At 43.1% G+C, this 22,737-nt stretch overlaps 1 protein-coding gene across 6 annotated transcripts; it reads right to left on the bottom strand.

Moving 5' to 3' along the window:
- Positions 1-2,281: 2,281 nt before the first annotated feature.
- RBL2 (RB transcriptional corepressor like 2) lies at positions 2,282-21,965 on the bottom strand. Of its 6 annotated transcripts, none has more exons than XR_014957893.1 (22): positions 21,756-21,965; positions 20,259-20,389; positions 18,888-19,088; positions 18,120-18,184; positions 14,720-14,848; positions 13,758-13,918; positions 13,588-13,652; positions 12,696-12,882; positions 11,843-12,009; positions 11,239-11,348; positions 10,268-10,371; positions 9,760-9,897; positions 9,397-9,561; positions 8,736-8,847; positions 7,890-8,162; positions 7,320-7,591; positions 6,569-6,745; positions 6,335-6,406; positions 5,843-5,957; positions 4,669-4,950; positions 4,288-4,452; positions 2,282-3,958 (listed from the first exon to the last, which is right to left on the bottom strand). XR_014957893.1 is itself a non-coding variant. In XM_021555047.4 (22 exons), exons 1-22 carry the CDS (start codon positions 21,948-21,950, stop codon positions 3,788-3,790), a joined length of 3,381 nt encoding a protein of 1,126 aa, XP_021410722.2. In that variant the 5' UTR covers positions 21,951-21,965; the 3' UTR covers positions 2,282-3,787. The 6 variants fall into 6 exon arrangements, 5 of the variants coding, with proteins under 5 accessions (XP_021410722.2, XP_021410723.2, XP_085445723.1 ...); XM_021555047.4 differs by having other exon boundaries at positions 4,288-4,455; positions 4,669-4,871; XM_021555048.3 differs by having other exon boundaries at positions 4,669-4,871.
- Positions 21,966-22,737: the final 772 nt, after the last annotated feature.

Here is a 22,737-nt window from a genome sequence, read left to right as displayed (position 1 = left end):
TGGTGTGATAACTTTTCTTGCCTCCCAGGAGTGTCCTATCAAAACCTGTAGTGCTAAGCCCTTGGAGCTGGGCTGCTTTTCCTTTGCCTCCCTTTGCCTGTACTGGGGCATTAGTGCCAGCCAGCTGCCTTGGGGCAATCTGTAGTGACTCAAGGTGTTTTGGGAGGGTGGGCAGTGATGTGGGGTCCATGTTGCGTTCTTTTGTGCTCTGTTTTTATCTGAAACGTTAAATTCACTTGTCATTTGCAACCTGTTCTGTTTGAGAGCAGCTTCTTAGCTTCTTAGGAATAGACAAAACTTTCCCAGTAGTGTCATACACTCAGTGGCAGGAAAACCAGATGGCTTTGTGGCACTTGCCTCCATTAGTGTTCTGAGTGGCATTAATGTCCCAATAGCCTAAGTACTCTGGAGACATGGCAGGTTATGAGGAATTGAAAATGCCTCAGAATTGCCATGTGCCTGATGAGATTTGCAGTAGAGGACAGGAATGGAGGAACTGATTTAAAGGTGAGTTTGTATTGCCTGGAAAAGTGCTGCCGTGTGCCTTTCAAGGAAAGGATGTGGGAACAGTTTGAGGGTGCATGTATTGGCCTGGGGTGCTGCCACTAAATACTGTGAAATGAGTTCTGTTGCTGCTGTTCTCCTTTTTTTGGGAAGGCTGAAACTGAAATTGAAATGTTTTTGATTTATCATGGGCAAGGTTTTAGTGAAGGACTTGTGGTGTGAAGCAGATGATGGACCTGGCCTTGTGCTGAGCACATGAACTGCTTGGGCAGGGGCAGGCCTGCAGCTAAACCAGACTGTGACCATTCCTCTTTATTCAGTTTTCTGATTGCTCAAAGCCTCTGTTATGTATCATTGACTTGCACATTTCCTAAGCCCTTAGGTGAAGGACTGGCAGAGAAGTTAAATTCCCTCTAATCTTGGGCTGCTCTTTGGGCTCGGCTGCAGCGCAGCCGCAGCTGCCAGTGCTGCTGTTGGCCAGGAAACAGCACAGTTGGCAAGAACAGTGCCCGGGAGGAATGACAGGATAATGCTGGGAGTGATGGTCAGTGGAGTAAGTTTTGTTTCTCTCAGAGTGGTCACAGACCCCTGCAAGGCTGGTCACTAAGTTGGTTTGCTCCAAGTTAAATACAGCTAAAAGCAGTTTGTTGAGAATAATTTTATTTATTTAGAGAATGTAGAATTTGGTTTGGTTTAGAATTAATAATCTGAAAAATTCTTCTTTTCATTAGACTGGGGAAGGGGAGAGAATGCTGTGTACTTTTGTAATCAGATTTGTGTCTTAATAGAAGCTGTTCAGGAGCAAGCTAGGTGAGCAAGTACTGAAACAGTGCCATGGAAATCAATTCCTTTTCTTCTGGATTGTACTATGTGTTTCCTAAAACAGGTACATAATCTGATGAAAGAGTAAGGTCTGGCAAGGTGATGTTTCTGAACAGCATCTTTGAAATTCTGAACTCTTCTAAAGATTTCCAAGAGATCTGTAAGTTACACCAGTAGAATTTTTCTGCTGATTGCAGTTGGATTCCAACCAAATTGTTCTAAGTTATGAAAGAAATTATTTGAAACCACTTCAGACTTTTTTTTTTTTTAATTTACATGCCTCTTTTTTTTCCTTTGGAACACCTCTGGTAGTGTTTTGGTTTTTTTTTTGTTTTTAGAATTTTCTTTGAAGTAAAAACTGCAACTTCTATCTCTATTATTAGTTAAACCTGAGGGTGACTTCACAACTTGTTTTCAGAAAGGGACAGAACAGCACTTGATGAAATAATCTCAGGCCCCCCCCCAGGTAAAAAGGCAAGGGAGAATCAGTGCACCTAAAGGTACAAATACAGCACCAACCAGTTCTTAACTACTGAGAATGTTCAGAAATTTCCCTCAGTTGGAGTGGGAGTACCCAGCATACAGGAAATAATTCTGCTGTCACTGTGAGATGTGTTAAAAGCTCCTGCAGGGAGGGCAGATTGCTCTGGAGCCTCCAGTGCTGTGCAGTGGGGCAGCCACCCGCCTCCTCCTCTGCCAAAGGAGCAGCAGCTGGAGCTGGGGCATTCCCTGGCACTGCTGTCACTCCCAGGCCCTGCCTGGTGCCCGCTGATAAAACCGCAGGAGGGGACACACATGGAACAACCACGGTGACTAAACCAGGGCAGGAGTAAATCCTTTCCCTTGTGGTGTGACTAAGATGTGATCATTTATTTATTTTTAAACCTTCAATTGCAGTGAGGGACTGAAGTCCTTGCTGCAGACTTTCTAGCTTTGCACATATACAAACAGGAACTTGAGAGTCTATAAAGTCTTTATTGAAAAATACAATTGCAATATCTTCATACAAAGTGAAGTTAATGGAACATAGTAACAACAAGAATTGTCTGACACTTCCATAAATATTTTTACAGAAACATCTACACAACTTCTGGACTTCAGGTTTTGTTACGCAGGTAAGAAAAACATTTTTATTTTACTGTAGTTCATTTATAGAAGAGTTAAGTCTTAAATTTTCCTATTCTTCAGAGGGGCAGGAATGACTGAAAACAGCTTTTAGCTTTTGCTTCCTCAGAAAGCCTTCTGGAACCTGAGTGTGCCCCATCTTACATGAAAAACACCCCCTCCCCAGCAGAGGACTGGCATCCTTTACTGTGGGAGAGGGTTGATGCTTTCCTAACAAGTCTGGTGTTTTGGACCTATTTTATTAAATGAAAACAAGTGGTAAGTTTATGTGCAGCACCTGCTGAGTGTGGTAGTGGGGGAGGGATTTCTCCCAAGCAGCCTGATTTAGACCTTTTACAAAAACCCCAAATCACAAAACCAAACTGCCAAGCCCTGTCCTTTGAACACCCAACAAAATATCTAAGTGTATGTTTTAGGAGATGGGCACCACCTTTCTGCTGCTTAGTGAGCAAGGGCTACAGTGCCATCAAGAAAAGCAACAAGCATATAAACTTCCTTGCAGAAAGCACCCATTCCTGGCTTCCTGCATTCGTTGCTGCATATACATTGAGTTACATTGAATTCTTAATGCCATTTGCTGGCAAGAGGAGCAACGGGATGTCAGATTGAAATAAATACAAAAGTCAAATTGTTTCAGTACAGAAAGACAGCTGAAGTCAGCCTTTGCAAAAAATATTCACATTTAGAAAGTGCCATTAAAAATATACAACAAAATTAATCTGCTTTAAACATGATGCTTCACAGCCCCATCCCAAGTGTCACCTTGGTAACATGAGTTCACTTTCAAGCATTGCACAGCTCAAACCAATCAACACAATCACTGCCCTTGGTACAGCAAAGGGCCACACATTAAAGCTCAACACCATGCTGCTTCTCAAGGGCACATGGACATCCTGAATCTGGAGAGAGTCCATCCATCCAGCTTCCTGCAGGGCTCAAAACACACCCCTTGTCCATTTGCAAGCAGAACTGGACTGTGTGAGGATGTTACTCCTAAGCTGATAAGTTTGTGAGGGGGTTAGTGAGGAACCCTGACACTGTCGGTGGGTACTCTGGAGCAGGGCTCCATGCTGAGGCACCTGGACCTGCCTGGCCACAGCTGACAAGGGTGAAGCACTGACTAAAGCAAAGCTGTAAATACCTGCTGTGAGGTACACAGCTGGGTTAGGGATATGTTCTCCAGGCAAGGCTGCAAAGGGGTCACTTGCTTTGTGAAGAGCTTAAGCAGGGCCTGGAGTTGTGTTGCAGGTCTGAGGTGGATCCTCACTGTCCCCAGAGCTGTCCCCCCTTGTGCCCTGGCCCAGGCTTGGCGCAGTCAGGGAGGAGCTGTGCAGGCTCAGTGGGACCCTCGGTCATTCGCTACGTCCTGGAGCCGTCTTAACAGAGCCGTGTGATTCTCCTGGCAGATTCGCTTGGCTGGGGCTTCAGTTCCATCTTCCAAGAGGATGCCTCTCTTCTTTGTGGGTGTTTCTCCAGTTCGGACCATGCTGTTGATTTCCTTTAGCCTCTGGAGGGAGCAGGGGAGCAAAAGCAGGATTGACTCTCACTGTTTTGTGACTGCCCCAATGTGATGTGAACTGTTGTTAAATGCACTGCAGTGGGACTGGACAGGCTCTTTTGTGGAAATCTGTACTGTACCAAGGTATTTGTGTATCTGCATGCAGAGCTCAAAGACCCATCCAGCCTTACAGCTGTGGCAGCTGCACAGGCAGTTTGATGAGCCTTAGGTGATGTATGTGTTGGACAAGGTAAACAAAACCATTTTGCTAATTTCACTACCAAAACAAAAAAAAACAGTTAAGGATTTAAAAAATCAAAGTGAAACCCTTGTCTCACCTTTGAGGGGCTGCTGCTGAAGTAGTAGAATATTTTCTCTTGGGGAGAGAGGGCAGACTCGTTCCTGTGTGGCGAGATGTACAGGGGGTGGTGCTGGGAGAGCTGCACTCTGCGGGGGGAGCCGAGGCGCACGAAGGGGTACGGCGAGAGCGGGGGGGACTCCGTCTGCTCAGAGAGAACAGACACACTCAGCAGCTGCAGCCTGAGCTCAGGGTTCACTGCAGCAAGGCTTTTCCACACAGATGATACCATACAGTGTACAACAAATGCAAGTTTTGTTGTGTTATTGGCCAGATTAGTATTTTTTAATTTAAGGAAATTTCACTACTAGTCAGTAGATAAAGTTCTGTTTATTAAGAAAAAGCAAAGAATTTAACTTACTGCATTTGAAGTGTACTTGAGGGCAAAGTCCTTGATCTGCTCGATGTAGACGTTGTTGTAGAACTGGATGAGGTCCCCGCGCTCCTCCTCCTCGGTGTCGCTGTTGGGGCCCGAGAGGCGGGTGGGCGTGGGGGGCGCGCTGGAGGGCTGGGGCACGGGCAGGGTGCTGCTGGAGCGCATCACCGGGCTGGAGTCACGGCTGCCTGCAGGGCACACGGGCACCGGGAACACGGGCTGAGTGCCACCAGCACTCTGCCTCTTCAGATCCCTGAGCGTTGTCCCCTACACAAAAGCTTGGTTGATTTCTAACTTCTTACTGGACAAACTGCAGGGGATTTGCTGTAGGAGCTGAGTTGCATGACGATATAAAAGAGCTGAAACTCCATTTATCAGCATTTGTGTTACACTTTTTACACAGTAGCTAGCTCTTGGTGCTGCCTGGCTCCATTTCAAGTAAAGAATGGTAATCCTTTTCTGTCAGTAGGAGAAATATTTGGCTTGGCCAAATACCACTTCATGGTAATTTAATGCAGGAAGTTGCAAAATATATGTATTTTTTTAATCTTCCCTCCCTGTCACTCCCTTTGACAGAAAATATACCACCTACTGCTTATACCTCCATCATCTATTAAATACCTTGAAAATGTACACAACATCACCTCTTCAGTTTCCTTTATGAAAGTTAATTTAAGAAAAATGTGTCAGTTCACATATCAAAGGAAGAATCCCCAGAGCTGTCAGCTATGCTGAAGTCAATGCTGTGGGTGGTGTTCCTATTTCTGCAGACAGACAGTGCTACAAAAGAAACTGCTGCAGCTCTGTAGTTGTGTTAAGAGTAACTGTGAACCTGGGCTAGCCCACATTTCCTCATTCTGCAAAGACTACAAAGTTCTTGGGTGTGTGAGCTGATCTCAGAGCTCAGGCCAGCACAGCAAATTCCCAAGGTAAGTGCACGTGGGGAGGGATTTGAAACTGTCAGAGTGGGTGCAATAAAAACCTTGGCTTAGAGCAACTTTTATATCTTATCAATGTGTTCTTAATTGTGTCTAAGTTTACCGAAGGAGGAACTGTTTGGGGTGAAACAACACAAAATCCGACTCAGAGTTTACGCACGTAGTTTTGGAAATGGAATTAAACCCAAACACCTGGCATTTGGAGATTTGGAGTCACTCACTTCTTTCTTTGTTCTTGTCTTTGCTCCTGTCTGTGGGTGAGTTCTGCTGGCTGCTGCTGTCACTGCTGCCCGAGTGGCGGCGGCTGCGGCCCTTGATGAGGACACTGCGATAGACCTGCAGGGACAGGGAGCAGCGTGAGCAGGGCAGGTGGAGCAGTCACCCAGCCAGGGAACAACTGTCTGCTGCCAGAACTTCACTGTGGTACCAAACTGCTTCCTGCAGGGCCAAATACAGCCTCCTAAGAGGAGTAATAGCCCATGGGCACTGCCTCCTTCGGTTTTAAGCAAAGAACATTTTCTATTCTAGGTACAGATTAGTATAAAAAGCTTTCAGTAGTGCAGGATTTTGCATGACCACTCTCTATTGAGAATGATTCACAGATTGTATTCCCTTAATACTACGTGCTGCTTTGCCAAGTGATCTGTTCCCAAGCTAGAATGAAGGCATTTAATAAGCCAGATCCCACAAGGTACAATAGTGACTGTGCTCACATGACTCTTGGCTTGCGGCTGTGTCCGGTAGCAGCGCATGATGTTCTGGAATGATCTGTCTTCATTAGTAACCTAAGGGGGATGCAAGCAAAGGTTCAGTTTTTCTGCAGGTTATTGGATTGTTTGGCTTGGGGTGGTTCTGTGTGTTTGTTGGTTTGGGGTTTTTTGAGGAAGTAGTATTGGGAATATTAAGTATTAAAGGAGATTTTGTCTTTTTCTTTGCTCCTACTTTACCTTAGTCATGACATAGATGGCACACATCAGCAGCTGATCCAGGTGTCTGTCCATCATGATTTCAGGGCAGTGCACCAAGGAATACTCAAAGCATGTCCAGATCTTTTTGCGCAGCTCATCCAACACATCAAGTTTGGCACAGAGGTCCCTCAGACGAACACTGGCCAAGTGATACACCTGTGACATTGGACACTGTGCTCAGGGCCACAGCAATGCTGCTCTTCTGACCCAGCAAAAGAGTTGCTCAGACTTGCACACCTGCAAAGCTTGTGCAAATGCTAAGCCAAGAGAAGAATAACTAAATTCAAATTTAACTGCTTTGCTTACAAGGCATAGACATTCTCAGTACTGGTGTCAGTGCTAAGAAAACATTTGTTTGAAGCTTAAATTTTAAGCTATCCTGGGCACAGAAAGGGCACTATGTTGCCTACAGCAACCCTATATTGAATAAACTAGGAAGTCTCAAAAGTTAACCTCTTTCTTTGGAAGAGCGTTTAAGAAAAGGGACATCTTTAAGAACCTGCTGGCCAAGTACAGAATCTATTTCCAGATTCTGATGTGCCAGTACACTTCTTTGCTAGTGGGAAGTGATCTGCAAGAGAAAACTACTCTTCAGGTGTGTATGAATAATTAAGGTATAAATTAAAAGTAATATGCCCTCATTATTATAACCAGTAAGTGTGTATTTTTAAAATTACTGCAAGTTCACCAAAATAAGAACTAAGCAAAGCAAACTTAGATCACAAAGTACCTTTCTGAAGAAGAGTGCAAGTGAGCCCATCTTGCGAGGCCTGACGGCTGTGGCACTGACGTGCTGGGTCTGTCTCTGCTCTCCAGGGGAGATCTGCTGCACTGTTAACTGGCCTGGCAGCTGCAGCGCTGCCCCAGCCAGCTGAGGGTTCAGGGTGCCAGCCAGAGTCTGGGCACTCAGAGGCTGCATGGGCCCAGACACAGTCTGGGGCTGGGTACCTACATTTACTTGGACTGGGAAGAAAGTTATTCCTCCATTTTCATTGGCAATACCTGTAATGCAACAAAAAGCCTAAAATAAGAGCAAGCTGTGTGGGGGGGTGTGTGTGCAGGGGAGGGGGGTGTTGAGTTTTTAAAAATAATTCAGTACTTCTTTTATTAGCTAGAAATAACTAGACATTTAGTATATTATGTATGAAATTGTTTAATCAACATACTTTGGAAAGTTCATCATGAGATGAGAAGATAATGAAGTTGAAGTCAGGTTTTCATTATAATGCAGTTCTCCCTGGCTATGTTCTAATACCCTGATGGAACAAGCCTGAATGGTGTGCAGCAGCTTTCCCCTCACCTTGCACGGGTATTGTCACCGTCTGCCCGTTGTTGGCTGTCACGGTGGCCGTTGCCACCGTCACCAGGGTCTGGCCAGGCACCGGGGTGACTGACACGGCCTCGGGGCTCACGTTCTGCACGGGCACCGTGCTCACCACGGGCTGCGGGGGCACCCTGGCGGCCGTGCCACCCTCGGGGGCACCGTCATTGTCAGCGAACAGGCGCCGCCGCGTGGGGTTGGCTGTGGGAGAGCTGTACCTGTCATACAGCGTGGCTGGAGGGGAGGAGAGGCCTGGGGAGGAAAAACACACACACGGATACATATTTAACTCTTGTTTTATAATCCCTTGTTTTACAAAGTGGTGAAAATCTAATGCAAACCAAAATATGTCATTCACAGCTCTTCAGGAAAAAAAAATACAAGTTGCTTTTAGAGATGACTTAATTAATTAATTAAACAATGCTGTATTTAATATTTTTTTAAGTTCATACATTGTATTTTATTTTTTCTAGTGGAAAATGTTTGAGATGTCACATAATACATAGTGGGGTTTCTTTTCTAGTATAACAATAAAGCAAACCAATTAGAGTGTAAACTGTGTGTGTGTGTGTGCATGTATAAATACAATTTAACACACACAGACAGATGCTGTTCATATCCATCACCTGAGAAGACCCTATCAGCAGTGAAATGATGAATCCATCAGTCTTAGACCTCTGATTCAACTCTGTGAGCTGCAATAAAAACACCCTTTACCAATGTGTTTGCAGCTAACTGTACATTGGCATTAAAGCAGCTTTTTCCCATGCATAATTTAATCCAAATAAGCAATGTACAGCATGTTCTGCTTTAAAAAAAACTCACCTTTTCCCAGTCCTCCGCTTTCAGCACGAACCTCGTTTATTCGCCGTGGTGTCAATGGTGAACCTACAACACTGCTCCCAGCAGATCTCTCAAAGTACTGAGGTGGCATTACCTAAAACATTTGTCCTATTGTTAGTGTCTGTATCACACATTAACTACACAGCAATTTTTAACAGCTACTGTGCTACAAATTTTGAAGAGCGAAACTTTGTGGAAAAATAACAAAAAAAGTGACAAACTTACCCTAAGGCCAACAAAACCAGTAGTGAGTAGTGATGGTGCTGCTCTGAAGATACACACTGTAATAGTCTTTCTGTGGCTACTTGTGAGTACTTTTTACCATGTTTATTGTGTAAAAATCTTTCTGAGAGTTACTGGTCCAAACCTTCCCTGCTTGACCATTTTGTTCACTATTCTGCTACACCAATAAAATACTGGATGGAAATACCGGGTGAGAATCATCTCTGCTGCAGATGTCTCCACAGAGATGTCCCTGACCAGGCCAGAGCACATGGCACTTGCTGCTTTCCCTGCACTCATGGGCTGGGCTGGTGGAACTGCTACTGGGACATGCAAGGCCTCTCCTTCAGGGTACCAAGTCCTCTCCCTGCCATCCTGTTTGATTATGAAAGCTGTGTAACACACAGAAAGATGTGCTCACCTCTTCACAAGTAGGAACTTTGTTTTCATTCTCTCTGATCCTGTCCCACAGGACGGATTCCCGTTTCCAGGCCATACTTTCCAGGATCTGCTCTTCAATGTGGTTCAGGTGTTTCACGACTTCCCGACAAAGGCCATCCTCTGCTCTAATGAAAACCTCAATTACCTGTGCAGTGGATAATTAGGATCACTTGTTTCATAGATCCATTCTTAAACAAAGCTCTAATTCCAATACTTGATTTTCAAGGAAGAAGAGGCTATTAGAAATATGAAAGCTGCATTACTGTGACTCAATCCTAGGTTGTCATACAGGTCAATGAGCACTCATGACTTTGTAAGCATTTCTAGCTATCAAACACATTACCTTGTAAAAATGATAAACTGGAATGTCAAATATTTCAGTGACGAATGGGAAGTTTCCAGGTGGGTTGTATGTAAAAGTAATGATCTCCAGGCAACATGCCAGCAGAGACCTGTGAAACACATCTTGCTCCAGTATTGCCTGCAAGAGTTGCAAATTTTAAAGCTTATTTTACAATGTAACTATAGAACAATAAAACACTTTCTATTGTCTCGACAGCAAGATTCTCAAGCTTATAAAAAGTGAAGCTATTTTTTAAGGGACAGAACTGAGTTCAGAGCCATCTTTAAAATGGCTCATTAAAAATTAATGAGCCATTAAAAATTTCATCTATCTTTGTGTTTGCAAACACAATTTCTTGAACCTTTTTTCTTCCATTCAGGTGTACTTACAGGGTTCTTCTCAGAGATTTACCCTAATTTTAAACAGCTGACAATTCTGCTCTACATCTGTGTTCTTTTTTTCAGGTCCAACGTTAAAAGTGAGGAACCCTTTGATTAGTTTTCCTTACAGATAAGTCAGTGTCTCCCAGTCTCTTCCTCTCTTGCTCAATAACTGACTCCAAGACCTTGTAGTAGAGCATCTCAGCACGACGAAAATGTTTACTAGCAACATCTGCAGGGAGTTTAAATGGAAGCAATATTGTAAAATGCAATAAAAAAGTATTATATTCTTCATCTTCAGATACAGAAATGCATAGATTGTGTGGATTTCCATACTGCTCTTCAGGAATAAACCAGTTACTTTCAAGTTAATAATGTAGGAATCCATCTCCTACACTGCACTGACTTGTGAATGCACAGCAGAGTAACTTGCTATTGAACCCAGATTTTGGGTATCAGTATTACATTACCATGTATAAGAACATTCCTTAATGTTACTATAAGAAATACAATGCAAATTCAGAAAATGCACCTGTATGGATCCATCTTGCACTGTGCAGCAAAAAACACTGAAGCAACTAAGCTGACAAGAACAAAGGAAGGCCTTATTAAGAAACAAGGTCAAGAGCATCTTCTTTATATTCAATCCATCTTCAGGCACTTCAGATATCAAGACAACTTTGCAAATCATGTTTTTGTGTTTATACTGGCACAATTTTAATACCTGTACTAATCCATCCTCATATGTAAGCCGAAGTTGGTGTTGGGTTTTGAAAGACTACAGTTACTCAGATTTTCCTTACCAGCACAGAAATCCATGCCATAATAATCTTATACTTGAGAGAAAAAGTGGTACACTTAGAAGTCTTTTTCATTTCACTTCTCTAGTGCTGAAAGTATGATCAAATTCCGGCGATTCAAGCTAAGGCTGATTATAAAATTTTACACAGCATTGAAATTTGCTATGTCTTAAGAACACAGGAAAAGGCAAGAGAAGTAGAAAAGACATCTGTGCCAAAGTATAACCTGTATGTAAAACTTAATTACAGGAGATGGATGTGTTTACAGGCATTTTATGGATAAGTAAAATGTTTCCCACCTTTGGAAAAATTACTGAATTCTCCTTCAGACTGAGTGCTCTGACAGTACACATCGTGCATTTCTTTAACTCTGTTTGCAATGGATTGAGAAGGATCTCTGGAGCATGACCTGAAAATAAAAACGAAACATTTTCAATATACTATTCCTTCTAAGACCAAAACTACCCTATTGTTTTATATGTTGAAAGCATAAAAAATAGAAATATATTGCACAGCAATACAAACAGACCCAAATGTGTCTAACTGCAAAACAGTTTATCCACACGGAGAATATAGTTTTGTTTGCATCACCTACATTATGGAGAGATTTCCTATGTAGTGCCATTTATTAAGCAGGAAGAAAAGTCTTGAAAATTTTATACTGGTAACTTGTGGTTAGAGAATACCAGAACTGCTGGGTTTTAAATGGTGGATGTTCATCAATCTCTAAGGACAGATGACTCTAAAGAGAACAGTCCTTTGAAACATAAATGACTCTCTGGATTCCATTTTACTGCAGTAGTAAAGGACTGGCTCACCTTTTAATTTACACTGTTCAGCATTAATGTTTGCTGTTCAAACTAGAATAGAAAATAGGTTCATTTGGCTAAACACCAAATTTACCTGAGTATTTGCTCCAGATTTTCACTGGGGGCATTTTTCAGCCCTGCCAGCATCGTGTGCAGGCGGCTCAGGCTGTAGGTTGCTATGGAAACAGGTGTCACATATGGGTTGCTCTCTTTAATATACTTGCGGCCAGTAAGGGGGGTTGTGGTCCTGAGTGATTTGGACTGAAAATAAAAAAATAACCACATATACACATGGACTCTGTTATGAACTTTGCTAAAGGTCATAACCTAGAAACATCCATCTGCAGAATTCTTACATTGTGTTAAGGAAAAAATGGCTCCTAATCAAACAGCCCAAACCAGACCATGACTCAGGTAAGAGCAATGAAGAATTTGTCTGTGGTATTCAGATGTTTGTATCAGTTCTGTAAGCAGAGGGGACGTGATCTATTCTGAAATGCAGATGCTGGAATTGAGTGTGAAACTATTAGACCAATCTCAAAAATACCCCCTAAATCCCAGTATCTATTCCTAGCCCAAGTAACGAAGGTAGCTGTAGCTCATAGCAAAAGTGTACTGAGCCAGGACTTCCTTTCAGCAAGTTTAACCTTCAACATGAAAAGTCCTTCTGATCAGCATTTTAGTTTGTTTGCATCAGATCAAGCCATCACATTAAAATAATGTAACATCAAGGATATCCAATTAGAACACAGCAAAATCAATGCATCTTCCAATTACCTAACCACACAGTAACTTCTTTTAACAAATGCAATACATCCTACCATGAAGTCCAGCTCCCAATACTCCACACCCATTTTCTTCCCAGCCTACAAGGTGTATTTCTGTCTCCATAGGCAGCCAGGGAGAGTGGCATATAAAAACAGCGACATAGACCATGCCATACTCACCCTGTCAAAATGCTGCTGCAAATTATGCTTCACTTGTACCCTTTCAGCTGTTTCCTGTCCTGAAGGTGTGTTTAGGCACCTCGTGAGAGTTCCAATTTCTTCATCGGCATCCTCGCCAAGGAATATTCGCTCATCGAGGTTTCCCACTGACAGCACATACTCCTCATAGGCCTTGTTGATGGCTTTGCTGCAGCAGAATGGAAAGGCAGACAAACACCCTTTATTTAGACTGCTTTGTTCATCTGTTCACACACTGAACACAGTTCTGGCCTGGGGGAAGGCTACTTCAAATTTCTTTTGACCTTCACTGAAGCTCCTTTAAGATCTACAGTACCTTATACATGACAGTGTTAAGGACATTATTTTCCCTAAGTATCTGATGCCCTGCCATTTATCCAGCTGAAGGAAGAACAGAGTAGAACACTGAGAACTCCTATTTCCTGAAAACTCAAAATTTACACTGCATCGTATTATAAACTACACTGAACCATTTTTATATCAAAACCATTTATATAATTTATAAAATTTTTACATCATTATGGGTATTTATACCCATAAACATCTCTAAGTACCACCAAAGCCATTTTTCCCCCTCTCACTTCCTGCTAAATGTGCTCCCACAGCTTTTTCATAGTAACTCAAGAGTTACACACAAACAAAAAAACCAGAAAAGAGAAACGTAAGAATAACAGCAGACACCAGGTAACACCATCCTGAAGCACTGCCCCTCTTCCAAGCAGGCTTCAGCCCCAGCATGGCCAGAACAGGGAGGCAGTGCTGATGGACATGCTGAACACACGAGGCACGGCTGCCACCAGCGCTCAGATCAAGTGACAAGTGCAGCTGGGCCACACAGGGACACTCCTGCACACCAAGCCACACACAGACTTACACGCTGTCTCCAAAGTTCCCAGGATCTAGAAATCCCGTCAGATTTTCATCTTTTCCTTTTAAAAGCTGTAAGACATTTAAGAACAAAGGATCAGCATTTCATTTCTTATAAAGGTTTTGAAGGTAACAAGTAAGGAGAGATTCTTCTACATTACAAATTTACTGACCAACCTTTTTGTCAAAAAGCTTCCGAATATATGGCTTCCAAAAATGTTCCTTTATACCTTTTGCTTCTAAAACTAATCCATAATGTAAAGAACACAGTTTTTCAATGATGCAGGGAGGATCAGATGATACTTTATAATCCTTACTATGGAAGTCTTCAGGTAGACCTACAATTCAGAATATTGTATGATTTAATTTTGCAAATAAATATCCTGCTTCCTCATTAAACTTAAATTCTATGCTGTGTAGTCAAGGTAGTATGAAATTAGAACAGCAAACTAATTAGTTCTCTTGAAATAACAACTAATTACATAATGCCCACTCAACTGGGTAATGATATCAAAGCAAATTTTGAGTTAGAGATTTAAAAACATTAGTTACCAAGTGATAAAAATTACATATATCAATTCCAATGGGAAGAAAATCAAACACTGGTGAGTTAAAATATTTATCTGAGATAATAGTCCCAGGTCACATCTGAAGCACTACAAGTGAGGGCCAATCCTGTACAGCACTGAAAATGAAGTGCAAGCCTGGGAAGAGTTAAATCAGAAATTCAAAGGCATCTTCTCACTGTTCATTTGAATTTGTGGTTATCAAGTCAATCTACTTCTATTCTCTTCAGAAAGAGAAGAGCAGCAATCCAGAAATGAGAGAGAAACAAATCTCCTATCTGAGCCCTGGGTCCTTCTGAACTGCTGCACCACAGAACATCCCAGTCTCAATGTAATGGCTGTGTCTCTATGCACTCTTCCACTGACATTAAACTCTCATTAACACAAAGTATTACTCTGGAACTTCCTTCAAGGTTGTTTCCACAGTACATCAAATTCCTGACCTAATGTATTATTGACAAAATTCACTAGTCTGTTATTGCATACTACACTAACAGGAATGGAACTGTGTAGCCAGATACAGAAAACATTAGTTCTCATGTATTACAAATCATTTTCTTTTTTCCAACATACCCTTAAAATTAGGATTCAGGAGCTCTTTACGGTTGGGACACTGCAGAGCATTTCCATACACGAGATCCAAAGCACATAACAAGAGATGGTAGGAATTGACCAAATCATCACTGATCATAGGAAAATTTCCTGTAATATTAGAAAGACACAAGACATAAAATGAGCAAGAATTTAAGACTTTTTTTACCAAGAGACTGTAGATGTTTGTACTGCAATCAGTAGTAGAATCTTGGAAACACAGAGTTGGGTGAGTGTAAGTATCTAGATAGCAACACAGGCAATAAAGCAGACTCACAATAACATATAACTAATATAAAAGTAAAATACTTTTTCAGAAACAAGAACTGTGAAGGAACCCAAATATATTGTGCTGTTTTGAAATCAAACCTTACCAAGATATTGATAAAAAAGCAGTTTCTGCTCCCTCGTTCACAGTAATCTCATTAAGCAGTGCATAAATAACTTGAAGCAGCACAAACTGTATCCTGCAAGCTGCCTCAAGGAAGAAGAACGTGCTTCTGTAACCCTGGCAGCACCAGCCCCACTGCCTGGCACAGCCACGTCCTTCACTGCACCTGCCCCAAGCAAATTCTGCTCTGAAGGCCAAGGAGGAGTAGGATGGGTTCTGAGACTCAACTTTTCCCCTTTTCCCCAGCTTTGCACTGCTGTAAACAGCTGCAGTTTTGGCAAGGCTAGACCCAGGATTTCAGACAGCCCAGAAACTGCCCCCTCCTTCAGCTCCTGCCCCTCACTACCAGAACAAACCTGTACTTAGCTCAAAGTCAGATTTTTTTTTTAACAATCTGTTTTGTTGCCAAACAATTTGCTGGTGGTTACTCATAAATAGTAACAAATATAACTTAATTTCTCCTGTGCTTTACAGAAGGGCTAAAAATGCGCCTATCTCTAGACCTGTTTTATTAAGTATTTTTTATTTATCATTTTCCTGCAGAAAAGAGTCCTTGTAACCTCTTCATTCTTTTAACACCTTTCACAAAGATTACAAGAAGAGTTGTACATTACTCCTTATTGAACTAATTTATGTTTATGATGTTCCTCTAGAGGAGTGACCATAGCTAAAATAGTTTAGTGAAATAAATTATACAATTAATCAATAACATAAATCACAATTCTGTTACTCTTCATGCACAGCATGATGTTTCTATTAGTTCTTAAATACTAATGACTCTTCCACTCTTTCCACCCTCCCTTTTTTCTCAGGGAAGCTCCAAATCACTTAGCTGAGCCCACTATGACGAAAAGGTTTAAATTCTTGAAGAAACCTATCATACAGTAATAAATTCACTTAGAATACATTGAAATGGATATATGATTACAATTTTTTTCTTAATTATGCTGTTCTTTTTTTATCAGTAACATACCAGTTTGTTCAAATTTATGCTATTTTCTGGTTCCATGTTTGATAGAAGAAAAATTATTTAAATGCAGATAATTTAAATTATTTAAAATAATGAACCCTAAATGAAATTTTAAGTAACTTTATTCACTTATCAGTTATTTACAAATCATTCATGGTTCACAGCAAAGCAATGACAATCCTAAATACTATTAGTAAACCTTTAATTGATAAAATTTTCAAAGTAACTGTCAGAACCTAAGTTCAATTCCACAACCATGACAACTACCATGGCAATCCTTACTGTCAGCACAAAAATAAATTCACAGTACCAGTAGTTCCACAGTGATTTTTTGTTGCTGACATTTCAAACAAGGCTCCTTTTCACAACCTTGTATCAAGTAATAAAAAACCGGGTATTTTCCCCCCCTCAGGTTTAAAGAAAGAAACGTAAGAGTTTGAAGAGCAGTTCTTACAGAGTTTGCTGAAGTGCAGTCCCACTGAAGAAGGGGCTCCCTCAGTGTGCAGTGCATGAACTGAAGGCAATGGGCTGCAGCAGCAGACAAGCCTGGGCCTGCCACTGCCGTGTGGTTGCTGTGATAAGGATTTACTGCCCACCCCCAAACCACACAGCACAAAGCCTCACACCAACATCCAATGCCTTAACAGTTAACACTCAGTTTCCATTTTTAAAGTGCTGCCACACTTTAATAATCATTTAGTAACTTTACAGCTTCTCCACACTGTAATTTTTTCTTTTCCTTGTAAAATTCAATTGGATGTGTTATCAACATGGTATTCTCCATAGGGTTAGTTCCCATATCTGAATCTGTTTGTCATTAACATGTAGTCAGTGGATGTTGCAGTAACTCAAACATATCAGTCACTAGCTTAGCAACAGGAAGAACCATAAAGTCCCTCTGCACCTTGTCACCCATCCAATCTTCCCACAGAAGTGCGGACTTTACAGAAGGGAAAAGAAAAACCTGTGATTTTCCAGACTGACCTACTTACTTTCTCAGCTGCCTACCTGTGCTAAGGAAGTGAAGTCCTGACTAACTGGAAGTAAGCACAGCACTAAGTCTGCTCTGGGATCAGTGGTTGAAATCATGTTGTGTTTCAGGCTGAAAGCACCATGCTTGTTTAGGAAAGACTTCTCTTGCACAATAAGGTGGAATTTGCAGCCTTACAAAAAAGCATCTTCTTCACAGTATGGAGTGCTCAGAGCAGCACTTGTGCCCCAACACTCCCTTCCTGCTTTTGTGCAGGGATGTGGTGCTGGGGGTCCAGCACTGCTGCCAGGAACCCTCTGCAGTGTGGTACAGTGTAGAAAGAAAGGCTTTGTAAACAAAGTTCTGTGCTGAACAAAATTAGTGCCAGGACATTCAATACTGCCACAGCCTAGCCTCAAAATCATCCAGTTAAGGAAATCATAGCACACTTTAGGAATCTTAACACTGATTCTCTTTCAAATTTGAAAAAAACACATCCCACCACACACTCACAAATAAAAAAAAAATGTGTTTTATCCCTTTCCTTGAAGAAATTAAAATATTGGTTTTCCTCCAACAGGTATTATATTATGAAAGAAAAGTCAAGTTACGGGACATCATCAGTGGATCTGAACCTACAATGATGCTCTTTCCACGTGGAATATTAATCCTGTCTTTACCTTCCCCAAAGCACTACCTTACTATACATCACTCACAGTGAACACTCATCAAAGTAGGACCTGAAACAAGTCCTAGGGATGTGGAAACTCTTGAAGACACAGATTTGATGGGGAAAGATTTTAGACTATACATGCTGTGACTGAACAACTGAAGCCTAAAATGAGGACTTAATCCTGCTCCTTCCTTTTTCTCCCAACAGTCACTATCGAGAACAACATCTGAAATTCTCTACTGTTCCTAAAAGCTTTAAGGTTGCTCTTAAAATAAAGATTAAATTTACACTGCACCTATTGGGTATTTTAAGGACTGATATAAAACAATGACTAATAAAATTATGTCTGCTGTATTTAATTCCCTTCAGATCCCTTACCTTTTGCATGAATGAACAGGACCCAGCAAAACTGGAAAACTTCAGTCACAGTACAGGGTTGTCGTCTTTTGGAGGAAAATACAGCAAGAAGACAAAAAGCTCAATGAATCAAAATTGATAAAACATCATACAAGAGTCACTAATTCAAAGAGAAAGCTAAGCTTTACTACAGTGTGGCCGAAATCTTACACCCTTGCCACAAAACTCTGGCTAAAGGAAATACAGAATGATGCACTAAACCTAGAAGGTTTAGTGCAGGCACAACTGGAACCCCAGTTTCAGCCCTACAAGTTCAATTCCACAGCATTCCAAATACAAACAATAACAATGAAACAAAGCTTCTACTATAATGTAAAATATCCACAAGATCTGTAGCTATAACAAAATCCATGGGAATTACTGGGCAGTGAAACAGAATGAGCAGTACTGTGAGTTATTAATGCAATGCAGATCATAAAAGGATCAGATTATTCTTGTCTTTCCCATCTTTACAACACTAGTGCTTCCCTTGCCTATAGGCTGAAATCTCTCCCCTCTCTCCCATCCCCCAAATCACCAGAAACTCAGCAGTTTTGGGACTTCCTGCCCCTATCAGATCTGAAACTGAAAAAGACATAAAAAATTTACTGCAAGAAAGGACAAATCAACTCTGATATTATAAACAACTATGAAAATACAGCCAAAATACAACTAAAACAACCAATCAACTTCATTATATCTTCACTAAAGTAATGCTCTAAAATCGGTCTGGAAATAATAGAAACACACCTCTGTTTCCTTCCTCTCTGTTGACGAGGTTGATCTTCTTGAGGATACCTGAAAATGTCCTGGAAAATGGGCTCATACTTCTTAAAAATGACTGCAGAAACAGTGAAGTTCCTCTCTAATCTCTCAGTTCGCTCTCTGAACTGGGATGGTAGATTTGCCATGTCTTCCCACTTCTTCATCTTGTTAAAAAACTCAATCAAGCTGCAAATACCGAATGGGCCATTAGTTTTTCATGCAGAATTAAACTCTACATTTTCAACAAAAGTGCAATTTTTACTGCCTGAACTACTGATGAAATGGTGGCTCTGCAAACATGACAATGAACTCGGAGCCAGTCCTTCACCCATAAACATGGATGAGCTCAGACAGCTCGTGAAATATTTTTAGATCCTTGGCTGATAACCCCATTAACTATGTACTCACAGGTCTGGCATCTTCTCACAAAGCCAAAATCAATTCCAACAGTTAGATTAATTTGAAATCAGATTTGCCTTGTTTTTCTGAATAATTTATTAATTTAAATAAAACAACCTATGAGATCTACAATGCTAAGAATATTCTACAAAGTATGAGAAACCTCTTAAGTTTTAGAAAATTGCACTTTGCAAATTTGGCTTTAATTCCTTTACAGCTTCTTTATCTTCATCTTCTTTATCAGTGTTATTAGTCTTGATAGTCCAGATCACAGAGCCAATTTATCAACATTCAGTTCCCTGAATTTCTGATTTGGAAAATAAAAGCTTATAGAGGAAAGCTTTTGCATTGTTTAATCAACAGCAATGCTTCAACAGTAGAGGAAACCGGCTAAGAAGTACATAAGAACATTCTTTTTTTTGTGAGAATCTATGGAATTTTTAGAAAACAACGAGATTTCTAATAAAGTCAATTATTTCAGAAGCTTTTATTTATTACTTTATAGACATAAGCATCTGACACAAAATTGTTTGTCAGATTCTGACCTCATTTAATGATTTTACCAAAACCATGTGAAAAGTGAAGTCTTATGCAAAAACAGAGATAAAGCTTGTGAACATTTTCACAATGAACTACAAATGGTTTCTCATGTGAAAAGTTCACAATTTGCACACTCCCAAAATTCATGGTTTTTCAGTGTCTGGCTTCTTGCTCCTTTGAGTGAAGGAAGTAAATCTCTTATTTTGAAAACCAGTGTTTTCATGAACATAGTACTGCCCTACTTCTTTGGCAGTGGGCTATAACACAAACATTCTGGGGATATAGACTCTACACAGACTTCAAAAACAGGAAACAAGAAACACATTTAGCTTTTATTCTCGATTTCCAATTTCACAAGGTGATAAGCACTCTTTGTGATTTTTTAAGTGTCTAAAAATCAGCAAGAATAAAAGTTACCTTTGGTCTGAACAGCGCAGGATTCTGGTTAAGGACACATAATTTCCTTCCGCTGTTCCCCTGCTCACAGTTGGAATTGCTTTCCTGCAAGCCACATACAAGGCACAAGCCAGCCAATGCATGTCATTTCCCTGTGAATCAAAACATCAGGCATCTAAAAAACTGCACTGAAAACAAAAACATGCTTTTTCAGCTACCCCAGCAGCAGGGAAAAGCACTGTCCCAAACAGATGAAGTTCAACCAGTGAGAAAGTAGATTTGCTGTTTCAAACTTCTGTTGTGCTTTGGGTTTTTATCTGCAACAAAACAGGTGCTAAATAGACACTGAACACTGAACTGCATCAAAACTACTAGTTGCCATTATAACATTTACATTTGACTCAAAATATCCAATATATTTTCAGTATATGAAAATATATTTTTAGTGTTCATCTACAGCATTTTGTACTGCTTGGATTTAAAAGAAAAAGGAAAAAAAAAAAGAGAAAAAGAGAAACTACTATAGTTCTTGCAACCAAAACATCCTTCTGCCCTGAAGAGACAGCAGGAAAAGAAAAACATTGCTTCCATTTCGCTCTGTATTAAACAGCAGAACAATTATTCAATCCGGTACCCAAAGAAAGAAGTTATTTCTAATGAGCACTTAAAATTTTATTCTTCGTCTTTGAGCAATGAGTAACACCTCAGTGGAAAAAGGAACGGGAAGAAAGAAGGGGCCAAACGGAATTCGATGCTGCGGTTGTTGGTTCTGTCGGGCTCCGCGGTGCCAGGGGCCCGGCTGAGCGCCCACCTGGGGGTGTGCGAGGCAAGGCTCGATCCCGAGCACCGCCGCCCGCCCGCGACGGGACAGCGGCGCGGCCGGAGCCGCTCCTCCTCCCGCAGCCCCGAGCCCGGCGCGGAGCTCTGCCCGAGAGCCGCGGGGACAGCGCGGGGCAGCGCGGGGCAAGCGCGGGGCAGCGCGGGGCAGCGCGGGGGAAGCGCGGGGCAGCGCGGGGCAGCGCGGGGGAAGCGCGGGGGAAGCGCGGGGGCAGCGCGGGGGCAGCGCGGTTATCAGAGGCGCCACCTTTGCTGTGGGAAGGCACCGATAAAAGCTCCCGGGCGCGTCACCGCGTGTTCCTGTTTTCCAGAACGACGCGACCAACCCTTCACCTTCCACCCTCCACCCGCCCGGCCCGGGCCGTGCCGCGGCCGCGCAAGCCCCCAGAAATAAGTGACAAATGTGATCGCACCTGCGCTGGCATCCCCGCGGGCCCCGCGCCGGCCGAGGCCGCCGCGCCGCTGCCCGGCCGAGCTGCGGAGAGCCGAGGGACCGCAGCGGCGGGGGCTCTTCCATTTTTAACACCTTTCCGCCGCTATGACTCCCAGTGGCGATGGTCACTCCCGGCCGCCCGGGCGGTGCGAGGGAGAGGCCGCCGCGCCCCCGCCGCCGTCCCTCCCCTCCGCACCTCACCCGCGCGTCCCGCCGCGCTCCCCCCGGCCCCGCCACCCCTCCCTCACCTCCAGGGTGTAGTTGCGCCTCATGCTCTGGTAGCTCAGCCAGGCCTCGGCGCGGGCGCGCTCGTCCATGTTGAGGTTCCTGCAGAGCTCCTCGTAGCGCTGCCGGGTCTCGCCGTCCTCGCCCGGCGGGGACGGGGCGGCGGCCGCGGCCCCCGCGGGACCCGGCTCGGCCCCGGCCGCCTCCTCGCCCGCCATGCCGCGCCCCGCCGCTGGGGGGCAGCTCCGCGCCTGCGCCGCCGCCCCGCGCGTTCGAATCCAAACACCGGGGGACGGGCCCCGCCCCCGCCGCGCGCCGCGCCCGCTCATTGGCCCGCGGGGCGACCGCCCGCCCCGCCCGCGCGCAGGCGCACGGCGCGCGCTCCTAGCACGCACCGCGAGACGCGCGCGCGGCGCGGAGCGGGAGCGCGCCCGGCGCGCGAGCCCCGGGCGGGGCGGGGCCGGGGCCGTGAGGGGAGCCCGGAACGGGCGGAGAGCGGCCGGGCCGGCTGCGGCTGTACACGAATAGACACAAACACACGCACGAATATACACGAATATGTGCACACAGTGCGGGGTACGGGCTGCACACAGACACACAAATATGTACACAGAGTGCGGGGTACGGGCTGTACACAAATATATACACAAATACGTACACAGAGTGCGGGGTACGGGCTGTACACAATACACACACAAATACGAACACGGTACAGGCTGTACGCTCACACAGAGCGGGGTACAGGCTGTACACAGGCAGTGAGGGGGAGGAAAGACAGAAATAGCTCCCCTGGTCAGGTGCCAGCCGAGCAGAAAGGAGGCTGCCAAAAGTAAGGTTAAACTCCTAAAGCAGGTACGTGTAAATGAAGTGACCAGTAAAACAGGCTGCACTTGATTAAAAGACATTTATTGACTGTTGGCTTGATTTTGTATTACTGGTATTTCACGAACGTTGAAAGCTTCAGGGAAAAAAAAAAAAAAATGTTAAGAATATTTGACTGACCTG

This window comes from Lonchura striata, chromosome 11 (assembly GCF_050655825.1).
Source record: "Lonchura striata isolate lonStrDom1 chromosome 11, ASM5065582v1, whole genome shotgun sequence".
In the NCBI taxonomy this organism is placed as follows: Eukaryota; Metazoa; Chordata; class Aves; order Passeriformes; family Estrildidae; genus Lonchura; species Lonchura striata.
Note: the sequence above shows the minus strand (reverse complement) of the source record. Positions and strands in the feature narration are given on the sequence as shown.